General features: G+C 53.7%; 1 protein-coding gene across 1 annotated transcript in view; it reads right to left on the reverse strand.

Moving 5' to 3' along the window:
- LLGL1 (LLGL scribble cell polarity complex component 1) overlaps positions 1-15,676 on the reverse strand; it is an 84,226-nt gene that overhangs the window by 19,635 nt on the left and 48,915 nt on the right. The window contains exons 3-11 of the mRNA XM_029055148.2: positions 13,376-13,457; positions 13,033-13,163; positions 9,113-9,271; positions 8,622-8,784; positions 7,573-7,708; positions 6,916-6,970; positions 5,666-5,820; positions 5,339-5,556; positions 4,670-4,737 (exon numbers count right to left, since the gene is read on the reverse strand). Coding sequence (XP_028910981.1) covers positions 4,670-4,737; positions 5,339-5,556; positions 5,666-5,820; positions 6,916-6,970; positions 7,573-7,708; positions 8,622-8,784; positions 9,113-9,271; positions 13,033-13,163; positions 13,376-13,457 — 1,167 coding nt within the window. The remainder of the gene's footprint in view (positions 1-4,669; positions 4,738-5,338; positions 5,557-5,665; positions 5,821-6,915; positions 6,971-7,572; positions 7,709-8,621; positions 8,785-9,112; positions 9,272-13,032; positions 13,164-13,375; positions 13,458-15,676) is intronic.

Genomic DNA, 15,676 nt, shown 5'->3' on the forward strand with positions numbered 1-15,676 from the left:
GGGACTCCGACCCAAACCCAAGGGGTCAGGCAGAGCCCTGGGGGCTACTGAGATCCAGGAGGGAAAAGACAGTGGTGAGGGCTGTGGAACTTGCTGGCCTTGGGGGCAACCTCAGTGGACCAGGTGGTCATTTTGGTTCCCCTGAGGTGTCACAGCCGCCTGCTGCGGTCTGGGACACTTGCTCCGGCATCCAACCCAGAGGTCATGATCCACCAGGAACCAGGAAGGGGTTTCGCCCAGCCAGAGGAAGGGGAGGGAGTCAGGAAATGAGAAGAAGCCAGAATGAAGGAATAATTCCTAGAGCGAGGCCAAGCCAACTTGGATGCCTTCCATGAGGAGCAGGTTCTCTCCTGCTGACAGTGCAAAGGCTAGGCTGCTCCAGCCTGCCCTGATCTTTAGAGGAAGCCCTGCCCTGAGGTCCCAAGAGTCCTAGCACGATGCTCCGCCACCCCTCGACCCCCTCAGACGTTCCATCCCCATGGGCCTCAGTCTGGAGGGGGAGTCCTGGCAGACAAGAGTTCAAATTTGGAGGGCAAACTGGAGAAAGAACACCACTGGCAGATAACAATAATAATAATGATAGTGATGACATTTAAGCACTTACTGTATGCAAAGCACTGTTCTAAGCTCTGGAGAGGATACAAGGTGATCAGGTTGTCCCACGTGGGGCTCACAGTCTTAATCCCCATTTTACAGATGAGGTAAGTGAGGCACAGAGAAGTTAAGTGACTTGCCCAAAGTCACATAGCTGACAAGCGGCAGATCTGGGATTTGAACCCATTATCTCCGACGCCCCCGCCTGTGCTCTTTCCATTGAGGCATGCTGATATGACAAAGAAGCGTGGCCTAGTGAATAGAGCATGGACCTAAGAGTCAGAAGGACCTGGGTTCTAATCCTGGCTCTACCATTTGCCTAATGTGTAACCCTGGGCAAGTCGCTTCACTTCCTCTGTGGTTCAGGTCCCTCCCCTGTAAAATGGGGATTAAGACCTGAGCTCTATGTGGGACAGAGACTGTGTCCAACCTGATTAGCTTGTATCCATCCCAGCGCCTTAGAATAGTGCCAGGCACTTACTAAGCACTTAACAAATACCATAATTATTATTATTAAGAAGGAAGTTGATGGATCAGTGGGAAGCAAGGGGCCAAGGAGTCAGAGGATCTGGATTCCATTCCCTACTCCACCCCTTGCCTGCTATATGACCTTGGACAAGTTCTCTGGGCCTCAGTTTCCCTCATCTATAAAATGGGGATTACAAATCTGTTCTCCCATCCCTTTGACTGAAGCCAATGTGGGATGGGAACTGTGCCAGATCTGATTATCTTTCATCTTGCCTAGCACTTACTAGCACACAGTAAGTTACTTACTAGCACAGTAAGTAACTTACTGTTTGGCATACAGTAAGTGCTGAACAAATACCACAAACATTATTATGATGATGTTTGGGGGTGACTGGTCAGCAAGAAGCCTCAGTCTTCCCCGGTCTGCATTTTCAGGACTGCAGTTCAGACTTCCTCTGAGAGTTGAGATGAGACAATCCTCAATCCATGGAGAGGGAGATGGAAGAGAGGAAGAGTGCCGCTCCAGTGGGAGAAAATCTGCCCGATTTGGGCCAGGGGTACATCCTAGGTCCTCAAAGCAGGATGGCAGTAGGGAAGGGTAAATATAATCCATCCCACCCATCCACACCCAGAGCACGGACTTAGAGGAATCTGGACACTCACGGGAAGAGAAAGAGGCCCAGGGCCCAGAGCCGGGACCAGAGTCTGGCTCGGGCTTGACCCGTCCCAAGGCTGAGGGAAGACGGAGAGGTACATCTGCTCTGAATCAGGGGGTGGGATCAGGACGAACAGCTGGGAACGCCTTGACTCATGGAAAAGGATTCAGAGGTCTGTCTCTTCCCTCTTCACCACCCCAGAGTGGGAAGAAAAGGAGGAGAGGAAGGAGGGGGAGGGAAAAGGGAGGGAAAAAAGGGAAAGAAGAAGGGGGGAAAAGAAGAGGCCAGTCAAAATGAACTCAAAAGGAGGTGACCTCAATTTCATTTGCTCCGATAAAGACTTCCTGAAGTGATTCAAATATCAGCTTTAAGGCCTTTAGTCCAGAAGCCTTACACATGGAGCAACCATATTCCAGATCCTGACTACTGGGCTGCCTCTGGGTCAGCATGCACAAGCAGGTGGAGCCTTTTTCCTCCCAGAGGACAGAATGGGGAGCCACTAACTAGGGACACTGGAGCCCAAGTCCAGGTGTCAGAACGCAAGCAAACTGGCCCAGTTAAAGCAGATCCACATTCTGTCCAGGTCTTCCCTGCTCCATCCTGCCCTCTCATCCCCTTTAGGGCTTTGTTCAATGTTCTGAACATAGTAAGCACTTAATAAATACTATTACTCCTCCTCCTCCTCCTTCATCCAAGACCCCTCAGGACACCCATCCTTCTAACTATTCTCATCTCACCTCCCTGGAAAGAGCCGCTCTGAGCCCGCAAGCATGGTGGGATAACGTAAAGGCAAACTTTACGTTGGCCTCTTACTCAGAAGGTTTGTACAGAATCAGGCGTCAGTCCCTGCCGGCCCTCCCCAAGGTCCGGGAAGAGAGGGGCATCGGCATGCCTGCATTATCACTGGGGTCCCTCCAAGCCAACTCCCAAAGTGAAACCGGGCGGTAAAAAGCGGCTGCAGCCCAGAGGGCTCCTCTTGCTCTGGCACTGCCTTTTGGCAAGAAGGGTTTGGGCCACGTCCCACGGAGCGTGCCAGGGCCAGGGCTGAGGGGAGAGCGGCAGAAGGTGAGTCCTCTGCCTGGCCGGGAGCCTTTTACCACCATTTAGTGAGCTCAGGCCCCTGCATTTACATTTTCCGGCTTGTCGGCAGCCCACCTCAAGTTGCTCTCAAGCCGCCTGCCGGCCGTGCGGTCTGCAGAATGCAGAGAGTCCGTAAGGCTTTCTCATGGGCCAGCTGGAGAGCACCAACTCGGCACCTTCTTCCCATCACTCACAGACTCAGGGCAGGTGGGGGTCGGCAGCGTGGCCCAAAACGGTGGACCGATGCCTACACAGGCCCGGTCTCGGTCTCAGACACAGTCAATGCAGAGGACACCCCCTCCCCAGCCCCAGAAGAGACAGCAGCACTAGAGGGGGAGAGGTCACGAGACAGTACTCCAGGTCACTCCTTCCCCTAGACAGGGGCAGGAGGAGAGAATGGATAGCAGGCTCCAACTGAATGCCATCCCAGGGATCTTCCCTGGCAAGAGCACGACCTCCCCTCCAAGGCGGCTCGGGGCAGGAGCGAGAGGAATATGGCTGGACACCATATCAGCTGGTATGGAAGACACTATCCTTCTAGGGATGCCCGAGAGTAGGCAGCAGCTGGCACCTGTCAGACATCAAGCAGGGGCCGGAGCAGCAGAGAAATGGGAAGAAGCCCGAACGTGAAGTTGCTAAGAGGAGGAGGAAGAGGAAGAAGATGATGATAGGAGGAGGAGAAGGAGGAGAAGGAGGAGGAGGAGGAGGAGGAGGAGGAGGAGGAGGAGGAGGAGGAGGAGGAGGAGGAGAAGGAGAAGGAGAAGGAGAAGGAGGAGGAGGAGAAGGAGAAGGAGAAGGAGAAGGAGAAGGAGAAGGAGAAGGAGAAGGAGAAGGAGAAGGAGAAGGAGAAGAAGGAGAAGGAAGCCTCTTCCAGATTCTGGGGCTGCAACAGCTTTCAGCTGCCCAGCTGGCTTTCGGTTTCCTTCCGGTGGGAATTCAGAGACCCGGCTCAGCCAGCCACTTCCAACCCAATGCTGGGGCCCGCCCTATTTCTCAACTCTGGTGAGGGACGACGACGCTTCCTTCGCCACCTCAGGCTGTGTTTCTCTGCCTTCCCCCTCCCCGGGCCGGCTCAACTGCAGATGAGCCTCGAGGACCGACTCCAGTTCTCGTGCCTCGGGGAGACCAGCGGGCCGCCAGCCCGCCCGCAGTATGGCTGTCTTCCGGGCTCTAGGTGTGGCTGTCCCTGAAATGCTCCTGGAACTGAGTGACGTGGACTTTAGGAGGCACTCCCAGCCAGGGAAAAGCAGGGAAGGGAGGGAGAGGAGGGAGATCGATCTAGGTTATGTATGTGTCACTGGAAAGCTGACTCTTTCCAACCACATTATTTGTCTTGAATTTTCCTGTCTTCCACCCCCTCTTCCTTCTCCTCCCCCCAACCCAAACATCTGCCGCCACTGACAAACTGTGCTTGTGTATTCAGAAAGCCCAGCACAGAATTAAGCTTATGATGTGTCTGGCTTCAGCTGACGTACACTTTGCCAAGATTAAAATACAAACACACACATACACACAAGAGAAAGGAGGGAAAGAAGAGGGAGAAAGTGAGGCATTCTTGTTAAGTTGCCAAATGAAACAAAGGGGCTCATTAGCCCACCCAACAACTGAGCAGGGGGAGGGGCTGCCCTCCTACTCCCTCCCTTCCTCCTCCACTCCCTCCTCAATCAGCTGAGGGTCCGGGCCCTCCCTCCCTGGGGACTGGATGGTTTTGCAGCTGCCGCCACTCCCGGCCCCCAAGATGGCTGTCACCTGTCCAAACCCACCCCGTCTCCTGCCCCTGGGTGGGTGGTCTCTGGTGCGGCAGGTGTGGGATTGGGGAGCTGCATCAGTAAGGGCAGAAAGCACAGATTTGGAGGGCCTGAAGTCCATACCCTGTCAGGAGAAGCCCCCGCTGTGAGGGTTCTTGAGCTAAATTCTTCCCTCCGTTAATTGGCCAGTTCTGCAGAGAGACCCCACCCCAAGAGAAATGGAAAAAAAATTAGTTAGAAATTTTACTACCCCTCCTTCCCTGTCCCTCCCTATCGTGGCCTTCGGGGCAGGGGCCAGCTAGGCCAGAGGGAGGACCCCAAATAGGGCACCTCACTTAAACCACACACCCCACCAAAAGCCAGGCCGCAATATGCAGGGTCCTCACTCTCTACCCCACTGGCCACCTCATCCCACAAGACCCAACAACCCAGATATTTCTCCATCTCAAGCTCAGAGGCACAGATCCAGAATCCATCATAATCCATCGTATCCACCTTGGGGTCCCTTAGGCCAGGTATCCGAACAAGCCCTCCCACCTCCCCATGTCTGCCCCCAACTTTCAGAGGGAGGAAAGAGTCAGTGAGAGTGGGAGAGTGAGCTAAAGAGCGAGACAGAGAGTGAGAGAGGAAAGGAAGGGTGGGGGGAGAGGAGAGGAGAGGAAGGGAGGGAGGAGGAGAGCGAGGGAGGGAGGAGGGGAGGGAGGGAGGAGGGAGGAGGGGAGGGAGGGAGGAGGGAGGAGAGGGAGGGAGGAGGATAAGGAGGGAGGAGGAGAGGGAAGAGAAGTCACCCACCACAGAAGACATCCGGGGGCTCTGTTGCTCCCCAGCACTGATGATCCTCTCCCAGAGCTTGAGCGGGACATTGGAGATGTGATAGGAGCAGGTGATGGCTGAAGAATGGAGCGGGGCCAGATACGGGGCCGGCACGGTGGGCCAGCCGGGAGTCTGCAAGTCTAGCACCACCAGCTCCTCCTCCACCAACACCACCAGGGCGCTGGGGTTATCGAAGTCTGGAACCCGGAACGAGACACGAGGGCTGGATTAGACATGGGGGCCAGAGGGGAGAGGAGACACAGAGACGACGGGGGGAACGAGGGGGTCAAGGAGCAGGCTGCATACCCTCCTCTACCTCTGTGTTGTACACTGTGAAGAAGTCAATCACCCGCGAGGTGAAGTCCAAGGTGACCAGTGTCTGGCCCTGCAGGACGGTGACGCAGTGCCTGTCTCCATAGCTGGCTCGGGGCATCCCCCCACTGAAGATGATAAAGTGGTCCCTGTGGAACAGGTGGAGAAGGGAAGAGAGGGAGAGACAGAGAGCAAGCAAGCATCATCCACGGTTGTACTGAGGCACTCCCACCAGGCTGTCTGACCCTTAGGCCCCCGCCTCACAGCTCTCCAGACACCACCACTACCCTCCATCTCCATCTCTCACTCTTTCCCACCATTTAACAAGTGCTGGGCACCAATACTGGTGAGCAGAGAGGGAAGAATCCCTGTGAATGCTCTGAGGGGGTGTCCGCCAATCAGCCAGGGAAAGAAGTCTCCCAGGCTCAGGGCAAGGAGCCAGGAGGAGGCCACCCTCAAGGCAGTACAGCCCGGTGGGTAGTTCACTCAGTGTCTGCCCTCAGGAGGAGCACTGAGGCCTTTCAGTTGCTCCTCCGTACTGAGACACGCCTTCAGTCATGTCTCAGGGGATTGGGGTCAATGACCACAACAGATTGAAAAAGCCAATTGGGTACCCGCTTGCTCTAGTCAGCCTCCATGGCAGTAACTCCTCCTGCCCTACCTTGACCCACCTCCCCAGACGACAGTCGGCAGCCCCGACATTAGTGGGGCAGAGGAGACCCGGACGGGCTAGTCCAAGTGCGTGTCGGTCTCTGGGGGCAGAGAGAGAGGCTCTGTGGAGGCCAAGATGGGCTCACTAACAAGACAGAAGCTCAGCTCTGCCTTGGAAAGGTGGAAATGATGTCGGGATTTCTTCCATTTTTTGCAATTTTCAGTCAGGGAAAGGGAAGAAGAAATGAACTTCCATTCAATGGTTCTGGAGGTCTGGTCTGAGATCACATTAGCAGCCAAGAGGAATGGTCAAGATAGTAAGGACCCCAATGAGAAGGCCCTGGGGTCTCTCCTCGGGCTCATTCGGCCCATTCTTTCCGCCCCAGGCCCGAGCCCCAACAAGGGATCTGCCACTCCAGACCCCGCCCTCCCGTCACTTCACAGATCCCCATAAATCTTCTCGTTGCAGGAGTTGGCGGACCAAAGATCACTCCCCACTGCTCCTTCAATCAGACCCAGGGAAGTCAAATTCACACTCTCGTCTGCGACAGTCCCATTCAGCCTCTAGGATCATCACCTCCAGTAACACCTACCCTGACTCACAGGTGCGCCACAGGATTTTGTTGATGGCTTTGCAGGGAAAGGGTCCTGAAAAGAAGAGAAGGGTTAGGGTTCAGGGTGTGTGCCTGTCTCATTCTGTGCCTTTAAACTGTAAACTCGTTATGGATAGGGACCGTGTCTGCTAATTGTTGTATTGTATTCTCCCAAGTGCTTAGTAAAGTGTTCTGCACATAGTAAGCGCTCAATAAATGCCATTGATTGATTCCTGGTGGCTCAATGGGGCTTAACCAGCCACAGCAGCTGAGAAGACAGTATCAATGTCCCAGACAATGTTGGGATCCAACCCTTTCTAGTCTCCTGGAGTGGGAAGAGTTGGGGCAGTTAAACTTTCTTGTTAATCCCAGTTTCTAAAATACTAAGAATATCAGTTGACAAAAGGATGGAAGGTTTATTGGATTGAAATGCAATTGAGTCCATAGGAATTTATCTTCTGAAATCCACCCTGCATTGACTGTGTACAGATCTATGTGTGGGCCTAATAATTATCTCTAAAATGGGAAGATCCGGGCTCTCCTTACGCCATGAGCCCCAAATGTCGAGGACTGTGTCCGATCAGATTACCATTGCACCCACCCCGGCGTTTAGTGCCCAGTAGGTGTTCTAAAGCCTAGCTAAGCGCCCAGACTCACCATAGGGGATGGTGGAGGAGGTCGGCTGCAGAGTCTGAGGACTGCCGCTACTCACCGACCAGACCATATAGCCACCGTCGCTGTGGGAGCTCACGATCGCACTGCCGCTTCGCTCCCAGCCAAGGCTCTCCAGCTGCTGTAGGGGAAATCAGAGGGTGGGTGGTTAACTGGAGGCAAGGGAGGTGGTTAGAGTACGGGCCTGAGAGTCAAAAGGACCTGAGATAATAATGTTAATAATGTTGGTATTTGTTAAGCGCTTACTATGTGCCGAGCACTGTTCTAAGCGCTGGGGTAGACATAGGGGAATCAGGTTGTCCCACGTGGGGCTCACAGTCTTAATCCCAATTTTACAGATGAGGGAACTGAGGCACAGAGAAGTTAAGTGACTTGCCCACAGTCACACAGCCGACAAGTGGCAGAGCTGGGATTCGAACTCATGAGCCCTGACTCCAAAGCCCGTGCTCTTTCCACTGAGCCACGCGAGATCTAATCCCAGCTCCACCACACGTCTGCTGTGTGACCTGGAGCAAGTCGCTTCACTTCTCTGTGCCTCAGGTCCCTCTTCTGTAGAATGAGGATTAAGAGTGAAAGCCTCATGTGGGACAGGGACTGTGTCTAACCAAGTTAATCTGTGTCTACTCCAGGGCTTAGAACACTGCTTGGCACATAGAAAGTGCTTAACAAGTACAATAATAATAATAATAATCAGCGGGAAGGTCAGCAAGCTGGAGTCCTTTGGGGCTTTCTTGAAATCCCCAAACTTGGGCCCAGGCCCCTGGCTTGGGGGCATACTGGTCTCAAGGGGATGTCATCCAGAGGAAGCAAAATGACTGCAGAGAAGCCTTGGGAGGAAAAGGACTGCTCTACTACACTTCTCTGCTTCACAGGGAGCTGGAGAGATGCCACGCCTCTGAAAGCCAGAGAGCTAAAGAAGCAGCCCTTTGGCCACTGAGAGTCGCAGTTCCCAGATTTCAAGGGGAGGCTCTTCGGCTGTTCCTGCCACCACAGCAGGAGGGCCCAGCAGAGCCCAAAGCCCTGGTTTCCCATACCTGGTTTCCCAGCAGAAGGTGGTTGATGCGCCTCATGCTCTGGTCCCATATGACCACCAAGCCCCGACTGTAGCCAATCAGGATCTTGATGGGGTCTTGAGGGTGTTCTTGGAGGGACTCCACCGGGCCCAGGGCCTTTCCACACCTGTAATCATCTGGGACGCTGGGAAAACCAAAGTGATTGAGGCAAGGTGGAAGGAAGGCCTTTTTGAGCAGAATACCGGAACAGACTCTTGGAGGTCACCAAGTTACCCCCTTGAGGCCCAGGCTCCCACCTCTAACTCTTAACTTGGAGTCCGGACAGTGCAGGGGAACTGGGACCCGGCTGTAAAAATCCTTCCAGGGCAGAGCCGCCACAATGGACCCTTACCCACCACCATTTCCTCCCCGCCCCCACCCCCTAAGGCCCTGGCACACCCGGGAGGCATGCAGACCCCAAGATCAACAGCCGGGCACCAGGGCCCAGGTATCTGTGACCTCTGCCGCCTCACCTCCGCAGGATCTCATCCTGAGAGAGCATCTGGTCGTCGAGCAGGGTGAGGCTGGTCAGATCCACGAAGTAGATACTGCCTCCTTCCGTCCCCAGGCAGGCCACGTCGCAGGTGGACTTCAGCAGGATCACTGTCACCCGGGTGACGCCGGCAGGCGAGCTGACAGAAAAAGTGTGTGGGGGTGAACGTCCCAGCCTGGGCCGCTTGGGGGTCGGGACGGGACACATCAGCCACTCACACGCAAGCTCTGGTTTCCACCAGAAGGCCTCCCTCAGTCAGTCAAACGGTGGGGGGGCTGCCCAGCCGACTCTGCTCTGGCTGTGCAATTCCCACAGGGAAGGAGTGCACCACACGGGGGTGGGGAGGCGGGGGGGGGGGGGGGATTCTGACCTCGGTTATTATCTCCTTATTAGCATTCAGCCAGCACTTTGTGCTTTCAAAGTGCCTACCAGTGGCTAATTACTGTGTTTGAACACGCAGGAGGAGGAGAGAATTATGAAAAAGAAATCTGCTCAAAGATCCATAATTATCACACTCAATTATTCATTAAGACATGGGAAATCTTATAAAAATAGTTCAGCGGAGTAGAGGATCGTGGCTTCTCCCACCGAACAGAGCCGGGCCTCCGTTCCCCGATGAGAAGGACATCACCAGAACAACCAAGCAGAAAGGATGGCACAAGTTGGTGGCGGGGGGAGGAACCAAACAAAAACATCTGTGGTGTGAGAGCTGATCCACCTCAGTTGGCAGGGCCCAGGAGGCGGGAAGAGAGTGAGCTGAGGTGGAATCACATTGAAGAAAAGGGGCAGGGGATGCGGCTCTAGTCTCTCTGTCAGAAAACTTGCTTCCAAGGGCTCTGCAGCTAATTAGAAGTAAAAATCAAAAGCTGGGAGAAACAAAGAGTTGTCAGGCTGCTGTGAATCCCTTATCTATGAAAATAATAATGACATTTGTTATGCTCTATGTACCAAGCACTGTTCTAAGCGCTGGGGCACAAAACAAGCTAATCATGTTGGACACAGTCCCTGTCCCACATAGGTCTCACAGTCTTAATCGCCATTCGGCAGATGAGATAACTGGGTCAGAGAGAAGTGAAGTGACTTGCCCACGGTCACATAGCAGACAAGTGGCAGAGTCGGGATTAGAATTCTGGTCCTTTGACTCCCAGGCCTGTGGTCTATCCCCTAGGCCTCACCTTGAGATGTCAATGGCCACAGTCTTCTCTTTTCTTGTGGGAGCTTGGCTTTCTGACCCCATCTCAGGGTTTCCTAATCCGGGCAGGGGCTAGGGATCCAGGAACAAGGCCTGGGATTCTTGGGGAGGTGAGGGGAGAGGGAGAAGCATGCTGACCACCAGTTGCAGGGACTGGGGTGACACACTTCACCCGCAGAGGGAGCAGAAGTCAGTTGGCCAGGGCCCAAGCGGTAATGTGTTTTGCATCTGACCCCTGCTAGACTGTAAGCTTCTTAATGGCAGTGATTATATCTACTCATTCTACTGTACTCCCCAAGTGCTTAGTGCAGTTCTCTGTGCAGAGTAAGCACTCGAAAGATACTACTGATTGGGGATTTTCTCATGCCAGTTGGATCCTGGCCAGGAGGACTGCGTGACTGCATGCTGATATTTCTTCCAATATTGGGGGCAAGGGTGGAAAGGAGGAATGAGAGAGAGAGAGAGAGAGAGAGAGAGAGAGAGAGAGAGAGAGAGAGAGAGAGAAGAGAAACAGCAAGAGAGAAAAAGAGAGAGTAAGAAGGAGCGAGAAAGAGACAGAGAGATCCAGAGTCAGAGATCATCTCTCTTCAGAGAGCTGATCTGAGAGGTCTTTCTGGACCATCCTGTGCTCCTGATTCAGCAGCTTATATTTGGAGAGTACAGTTTGCCCCCAAAGGCTACTGGTTTCAGGATTTTAGTTACAACACTGTAGAGGAAAAAAGCCAGTACAGACCAGTGCCTACTGACAGGTAAGTGGGGATGTGACAGGTTCTGCTTAGGATAAAGGTGCTTTGTAGGCCTCTCAGCTCCAGGGATCAAAGGATTGAGTGCCAGGCTATAAGTGGGAAACATGCCACTATGGGCCACTCTCCCAGGTCCCCCTCCTCCAACTGCTCTCCTGACCTCCCAGGGCCTAAGAATACCTGTAGAAGCAGGGCAGGGAAGGGGCTGCTTTGCCCTAGGAGCCTGGCATCACATCAAGACACTTGCCTGGGAGAAAGCCAAGGGTGTGGTGCCAGGGGAGAGCAGGCACTAGAGACAGGCTGCTTTGCTAGGGGGCCTTGGGCTCCATACAATGGCCTGGATGGGGTGAAGTGGGGAAGAGGCAACCACTCTCTTTCCAGAAATGAGGCAAAGCATAGCTCTCCAGCTTAGGGCTTTCAAGGACCTTCAAAAATTACTTTCACTTACAGTCCAACATGCTGCTTTTTTTCATGATGGAAACTTTTGAAAGTGGAGGGGGCATCCCCAGCCCCAATCTGACCACAGAAGCCTGGGCCTCCATGTCCCCACCTGCAACTGCATCAAGAGGGAGGAAGCCAGTAGGAAAGTGAACCTTGAGGACCTCGCTCAAGCTGCTGCTGTTGGGCTGCAGGGGCAGACAAGGCCGGGGCACACCTCTGCCCCACCTCGACCCCCTGCCCTCTCCACGGAGGGTCACCAATGTGCAGAGAGCAACAGATATGTCTGGGGCTCCAGAGGGCTGGACTTGACCGGGCCAGGGGCTCACCAGGGCCTGTGCAGAGCCCATGGGAAGTCAGAGGAGCCGGGTTCTAATCCTGACTCTGCCACGGGACCTTTGGCAAGACACTTCATTTCTCTGACAGATTCCTCATCTGTCAAATGGGGATTCTCATTTCTATTTAGACTGTGAATTCTGTGTGGGGCAGTGACTGTTTCCAACCTACATGTACTGTATCTACCCTACCACTTAATACAATGTTTGGCACATAGTGTTTTACAAGTACTATTATCATTATTATTATTATTATTATTATTATTATTATTATTATTAATAAGATCCCTTGGTCCTAAAGGGAGTGGGGCATCATAGTGATGCCAGGCTTCTGATTTTCTCTGCTGCATAGCAGACATGCACACACACGCTCACAACTGCAAAGGGGGGAGAATGAAAAATAGCCTCTGCCAGCTGAGAGCTGCTGCCTCTCTCCCTTCCGGCCTCTCTCCCTTCTGGCCCCCTCCGAGCCTCCTTTGTATTCCACAGACCTTTAAACATCTCTTCTCCCTCCTCTCCTGCTGTACCCTCTTTTTCAGACCCCCAGCTCTGACTCAAACCACAAGATTCGGTAAGAAGCTCAGGGGCCTTGTGCACAGTGGTTGCTGTTCAGAAGCTCCACATTCCCCCCCTGCCACCCTCCCACAGCTGGAAGAATGGGTGGAAAGGGATCCATCCCGGTGGTCCCTGGGATTCCCTGAGAGGGTGGGCAGGAGAGGTCTCCCCATTCAGGCCCTCTCATTCTTATTTTCATCAAGGGCATTTATTGAACGCATACTCCGTGTAGATCACTGTACTAGGCGCTTGGGAGGGTATAATACAAAAGAATGAGCAGACACATTCCCTGGCCATAACAAACTTATAGCTTGAAGGTTCCAAGGCTGAGATTGGCCACCAAAAGACTCACTTCTGGTTTCTACACTTTTCTCCAGGGAAGAAGTCAGGCATGGAGTCAAGGAGGGACTCAAAAAGCTCTCTTCCTCCTATTTTACTTCACTGATCTCCTACTACCCCCCAGCCCACACAGTTCGCTAACACCATTCTACCTTCCATACCTCGATCTCATCTCCCAAGACCCCTATGCACTCACCCCCTGGCTAATAGAGGGGTCCCTTGCCCCAAGCCACCTAGCCTCCCTCTGCCCTCCCCGCATCAAATGAGAAAGAGAAAAGAGGAGGGGGGCCTCCAGTACTTAGCACTGTCGAAACCCGGGCGGCCTGGCAAGAGGAAGCTGTGGGTCTCCTCCAGGTGGGAGTAGCCGTCCTTCTGGAAGATCTCCCATAGGTGGAGGGTGTTGTCATCCAGCAAGGAAAGAAGCCGGCCCTGGGAAGGCAGAGCACACAGAGACCTGAACGAGGCTGCCGGCCTGACTCAAAGAAGCCGGTCCCTTTGGCAAGCTGGGCTCCCAGGAGAGGAAGGGTGCGGGCCCGTGATCCAGACACGGAGGCAGGCAGACCCCAAATTACATAGGCAGTGGTCAAGTTGAGAGGGGAGGGAGGACGGGGGAGGGGACAGGAAGTGATGGACAAGCTTACCTGACCAGGCAAAAAGTGCATCTGTGTGACAGTGGCCGTCTCTTTGTGTAGCCCTGTGAACTCCACTCCAGGTGCCCCATATCTGCAGGGGGCAGAGTCAAGGACAGGCTAACGCCAGGGGAGACAAACAGGCAGCCAACATCCTTACCCCAATTTGGCCCCAGACTTGTTACTTACCATGTACCTTCTTTTTTGTAGGAGTCCCTACCAACCCCATTTAACAGACGGGGTGGTTGAAGCAGAGTTTGCTTCTTTATTCCTTGGACCAAGTCAATGTCTCTTCTCTCTCCCCACTGACCCTGGAGAACCCTGACTCTTCCATGTCTCAGAGTCAAAGGGGCAGGAGTACCAGGGTGACAGGGGCTTTGGTGAAATCGCCAGGGCTCAGGGAACTGGGGTGTGGCCCACTGCCCGCCTTGAAGGGGTTCTGAGGGCCTCACGGCAGATAGATCTGAGAAGGCTCAGCCCAGCTTGGCGGGACCTACTCCTATGAGATGGATTTACAGAAGCAGATGCAGAGAAGCAGCACAGCCTAGTGGTTAAAGCACAGGTCTGGGAGTCAGAGGGACCTGGGTTCTAATCCCGGCTCCGCCACCTGTCTTCTGGGTGACCTTGGACAAGTCATTTCATTTCTCTGGCCTTAGTTACCTCCTGTGCAAAATGGGGATTAAGCCTGTGAACCCCATGTGGGAGAGGGACTGTGTCCAACCTGATTAGCTTGTATCTACCCCAGAGCTTAGTATAGTGCCTGGCATATAGTAAGTAGGAAATACCAAAAAAAAAAGCACAAATGGGGAGCCCCAGTTCTCTACCTCTGCTTTCTCTGCTGCTGAAAGCCCTCAACTTCCAACCTCCACAAGCTCCTCAATGGTAGGTAAAGTGTCTGGCTTCCACTGTCTGTTCCCAAGGCCCTAGCACAGCATGCTGACCCACAGGCTCCCAAACTCTACCACTGTTGTCATCAGTCCCAGATGCAGACGCCCAGACAGGAAGTTCACATTCACTCGTCAACTCTCACTTCTTATCTGGGTGACCAAAAAGTCGTTACCAGCAGCTCAGAGACCCCTGGACCCTCCCCGTGAAGGGAGGGCAGCATTCAGGTTTTGCTCAGGGGAGATAAATCTACCTCTCACCTCCCATGGAGGGTCGAGAGAGATGGCTGAGAGGGAGGCGGAGAGAAGGCTGAGAGAGGGGGAGAGAAGGCCGAGAGAGGGGGAGAGAGAGGGAGAGAAGGCTGAGAGGAGGGAGAGAAGGCTGAGAGGAGGGAGAGAAGGCCGAGAGGGGAGAGAGAAGAGTGAAAGATGGGTGAGAGAGATATGGGCAAGGGAGAGATGGCCAAGAGAGGGGGAGAGATGGCAGAGAAAGAGACATAGCTGAGAGATGGCCGAAAGAGAGAGAGATGACCAAGAGAGACGCCTCCAGCACTGCCCAGACAGAGTTGAGCAGCAGCTCCAAGTGGCAAATGGGAAACAGTGTGGTCTAGCACAGGGCTGGGAGTCAGAGGACCTGGATTCTAATCCCGACTCCATCACACACCTGTTGCTTGACTTTGGAAAAAACACAACTTCTCTGTTTCTCAATTCCTTCATCTGCAAAATGGGGATTAAATACCTGGTCTCCCTCCTACAAAGATTGTTGAGTCCCTTGTGGGACCTATTACTTTGAATCTACACCAGCACTTAATACAGTGTTTGGCATGTAGTAAGTGCTTACCAAATACCACAATTATTATTATTATAAATGGGCTGGAGGCTCCCTTCAGGCACCATGTCTGGGAGCTGTAGAAAGCCACTTCAAAGGCTTCTGGCAGCCAGCTAGGTGGTTGTCCATCCCATCCTACTGCGGCAAGAAGCCGACCCCCTCGCCACCCCCTTGTTCACCAGGAGCCTGCCATTCCTGGTTGTTGTTTTTTTTTAACCAGGACCAAATCTAGTCAGGTGAAGCTTGGCTGTGGAGCCCAAAGGGCTTGAGGCGGGAGAGACCGGTTTAACATGCTGGGAAGTGCAAGAAACTCCTGAGAACACAGCTAGGCCTTCTGAAACACAAAGGTCAGTCTTCCTCAGAACTTCCATCCCACTATCTGCTGGAGGCCAAGCTGCCAGGATAGCAGGGTTCTGAGAAGCCCACATAAAATGGGTGAATTTGCTATGGGGGACGGGGACGGGGGACGGAGGCCCATGGGATGGGGGAGAGAAGTGGGGATAAAGCAGGAGGGAAACACACCCTTTGTTCACACCCTCCCTCCTCTCTGAAACTCTCTCCCCCTCTGCATCTGACACCTGCTCCTCCCATCTTCAAAGA

This window comes from Ornithorhynchus anatinus, chromosome 2 (assembly GCF_004115215.2).
Source record: "Ornithorhynchus anatinus isolate Pmale09 chromosome 2, mOrnAna1.pri.v4, whole genome shotgun sequence".
Taxonomy (NCBI): domain Eukaryota; kingdom Metazoa; phylum Chordata; class Mammalia; order Monotremata; family Ornithorhynchidae; genus Ornithorhynchus; species Ornithorhynchus anatinus.